Here is a 2739-nt window from a genome sequence, read left to right on the forward strand (position 1 = left end):
AAAAAAGAGCTCAAATAGCCAAAATAATCCTAAACAAAAAAAAGAAAGCTGGAGGCATTACACTACCTGACTTCAAACTATACTACAAGGCCACAGTAATCAAAACAGCATGGTACTGGTACCAAAACAGAGATATAGAGCAATGAAACAGAACAGAGGCCTCAGAAGTAACACTACACATCTATAACCATCTGATGTTTGAAAAACCTGACAAAAACAAGCAATGGGGAAAGGATTCCCTGTTTAGTAAATGGTGTTGGGAAAACTGGCTACCCATATGCAGAAAGCTAAAACTGGATCCCTTCCTTACACCTTATACAAAAATTGATTTAAACATAAAACCTAATACCATAACAACTCTAGAAGAAAACCAAGGCAATACCATTCAGGACATAGGCATAGGCAAGGACTTCATGACTAAAACACCAAAAGCAATGGCAACAAAAGCCAAAATACACAAATCGGATCTAATTAAACTTAAGAGCTTCTGCACAGCAAAAGAAACTATCATTAGAGTGAACCAGCAACCAACAGAATGGAAAAAATTTTTGTAACCTACCCATCTGACAAATCGCTAATATCCAGAATCTATAAATAACAAACAAACTTACAAGAGAAAAACCAAAACCTCATCAAAAAGTGGGCAAAGGATATGAACAGACACTTTTCAAAAGAAGACATTTATGCAGTCAACAAATATATGAAAAAGCTCATCTTCACTGGTCATTAGAGAAATCCAAATCAAAACCACATTGAGATACCATCTCACACCAGTTAGAATGGCGATCATTAAAAAATCAGGAGACAGATACTGCAGAGGATGTGGGGAAACAGGAGCACTTTTACACTGTGGTTGAGGGTGTAAATTACTTCAACAATTGTGGAAGATAGTGTGGCAACTCCTCCAGGATCTAGAACTAGAAATACCATTTGATCCAGCAATCCCATTACTGGGTATATACCGAAACAATTATAAATCATTCTATTATAAAGATACACGTACATGTATGTTTATTGAGGCACTGTTTACAATAGTAAAGACTTGGAACCACCCCAATTGCCCATCAGTGATAGACTGGATAAAGAAAATGTGGCACATATATACCATGGAATACTATGCAGCCATAAAAAAGGATGAGTTCATGTCTCTTGCAAGGACATGGGTGAAGTTGGAAACCATGATTCTCAGTAAACTAACACAAGAACAGAAAACCAAACACTGCATGTTCTCACTCATATGTGGGTGTTGAACAATGAGAACACATGGACACAGGGAGGGGAACATCACACAGTGGGGCCTGTTGGTGGGTTGGGCCTAGGGGAGGGATAGCTGGGGGTGAAGGGACTGGGAGGGATAATGTTAGGAGAAATACCTAATTTAGATAACAGGGGGACAGAAGCAGCAAACCACCATGGCACATGTATATCTATGAAGCAAACCTGCACATTCTGAACATATACCCCAGAACTTAAAGTATAATTTATAAAAAGGAAGTCCACTTTTTCATTTGCTCACTCACTCACTCACTCAGTCACTCATTTTCTCACTCAACAACATGTCTTAGACTTATCTAAATCTGCAAGACTAAAAGACGTCTCTGGTTTCCTTTAACTTTCTAATTCTGCTAGAATTCTAGAGAGAGCACATGAGATAAATGAAAAGGATACTGATGGAAGAGATAAAAAATTATGCACTCCCTGATACTCACTTTTCCTCAGCCTCAATTAGGCCCCTGCCATTGCAGATGATCATGCAGGGGGTTAGGAGACTTTACAGAGAATAAAAGAAACAGCAAAAATACATCAGAAAGACAAAGAGTTACTTACTAGTCATAGACAAGGGTGAGTCCTTCAGTACTTGGAGAAAATTCAAGAGTGACTTTAAATTCCCCATTTCAAATATATCCTCTGTTTTCTTGCCTTTCCCTTAAAATGTCTCTGAATAAGCTTCCTCTAACTGCCAGTGAAAGATAGCAGGCCTGATTTCATTGAATGCAACTGTTTTCAGTCCCAGTTAGAGGTAGGGTTCGTTCTACTTAAAATAATAATCAAATTGTATTTTGTTTCTCCTCACAGGGTATCTGGAAGTTTGACTCAGAATGTCATAAAAAGTATGGGAAAATGTGGGGGTGAGTATTCTGGAAACCTCCATTAGATAGATCTGCTTCTGTGATGAGGTTACCCCACTGCACAGAGGATAGTCTCTGTCCAGGGCTTTATGGGATGAAGCTCTTGTCAACCTAAATACAAACAGAGAGAGGTTCTCTGAAAGAAGATGACAATTATTTAGGGTATTGCAGTGGGAGTCTGTGCGCCGTCTGCAAATTCAGGGAGGTAAAGCAAGACAAAGATGCTCCATATGAGGAGCATTTCATAACTGTTTTGAGATAATTACTGTTAGTTGCAAAGATCAGTAACAAGGGCGGTGCCACACCAAGGTTAAACAGGCAGTTGCTGGACAGGTGTCCTTCCAGAAATATTTTAGTGCAAAAATTGAAATGGCCTTTGTGCAAAGTTGTGTTTTTTGTAGAGTCTTGTGATAGCTTTGTTACTAGGAACACAAGTATGAGAATCCTCTCTTTAGAGCCTTCTTGGGATTTGTCAGGTTTAAAAAAGTAGTGACGTCACTTTGGTTCTGACAATGTTCATACTTGCTATTGTAAAATTTTCAAGGCTTGTCCTACCAAGGATCCATGTCACCAGGTGTTGAGGCCTTCAGTCTGAACTAGGCTGGAAGCA

General features: G+C 39.0%; 1 protein-coding gene across 2 annotated transcripts in view; it reads left to right on the forward strand.

The window, feature by feature from the left end:
• Positions 1-2739, forward strand: part of CYP3A5 (cytochrome P450 family 3 subfamily A member 5) — a 91798-nt gene that overhangs the window by 11930 nt on the left and 77129 nt on the right. For both annotated transcript variants that reach the window (XM_037740328.1, XM_017533659.2), the window contains exon 2: positions 2077-2129. In XM_037740328.1, the coding sequence (XP_037596256.1) occupies positions 2077-2129 (53 nt within the window). The remainder of the gene's footprint in view (positions 1-2076; positions 2130-2739) is intronic.

This window comes from Cebus imitator, unplaced genomic scaffold (assembly GCF_001604975.1).
Source record: "Cebus imitator isolate Cc_AM_T3 unplaced genomic scaffold, Cebus_imitator-1.0 Scaffold82, whole genome shotgun sequence".
Classification (NCBI taxonomy): domain Eukaryota; kingdom Metazoa; phylum Chordata; class Mammalia; order Primates; family Cebidae; genus Cebus; species Cebus imitator.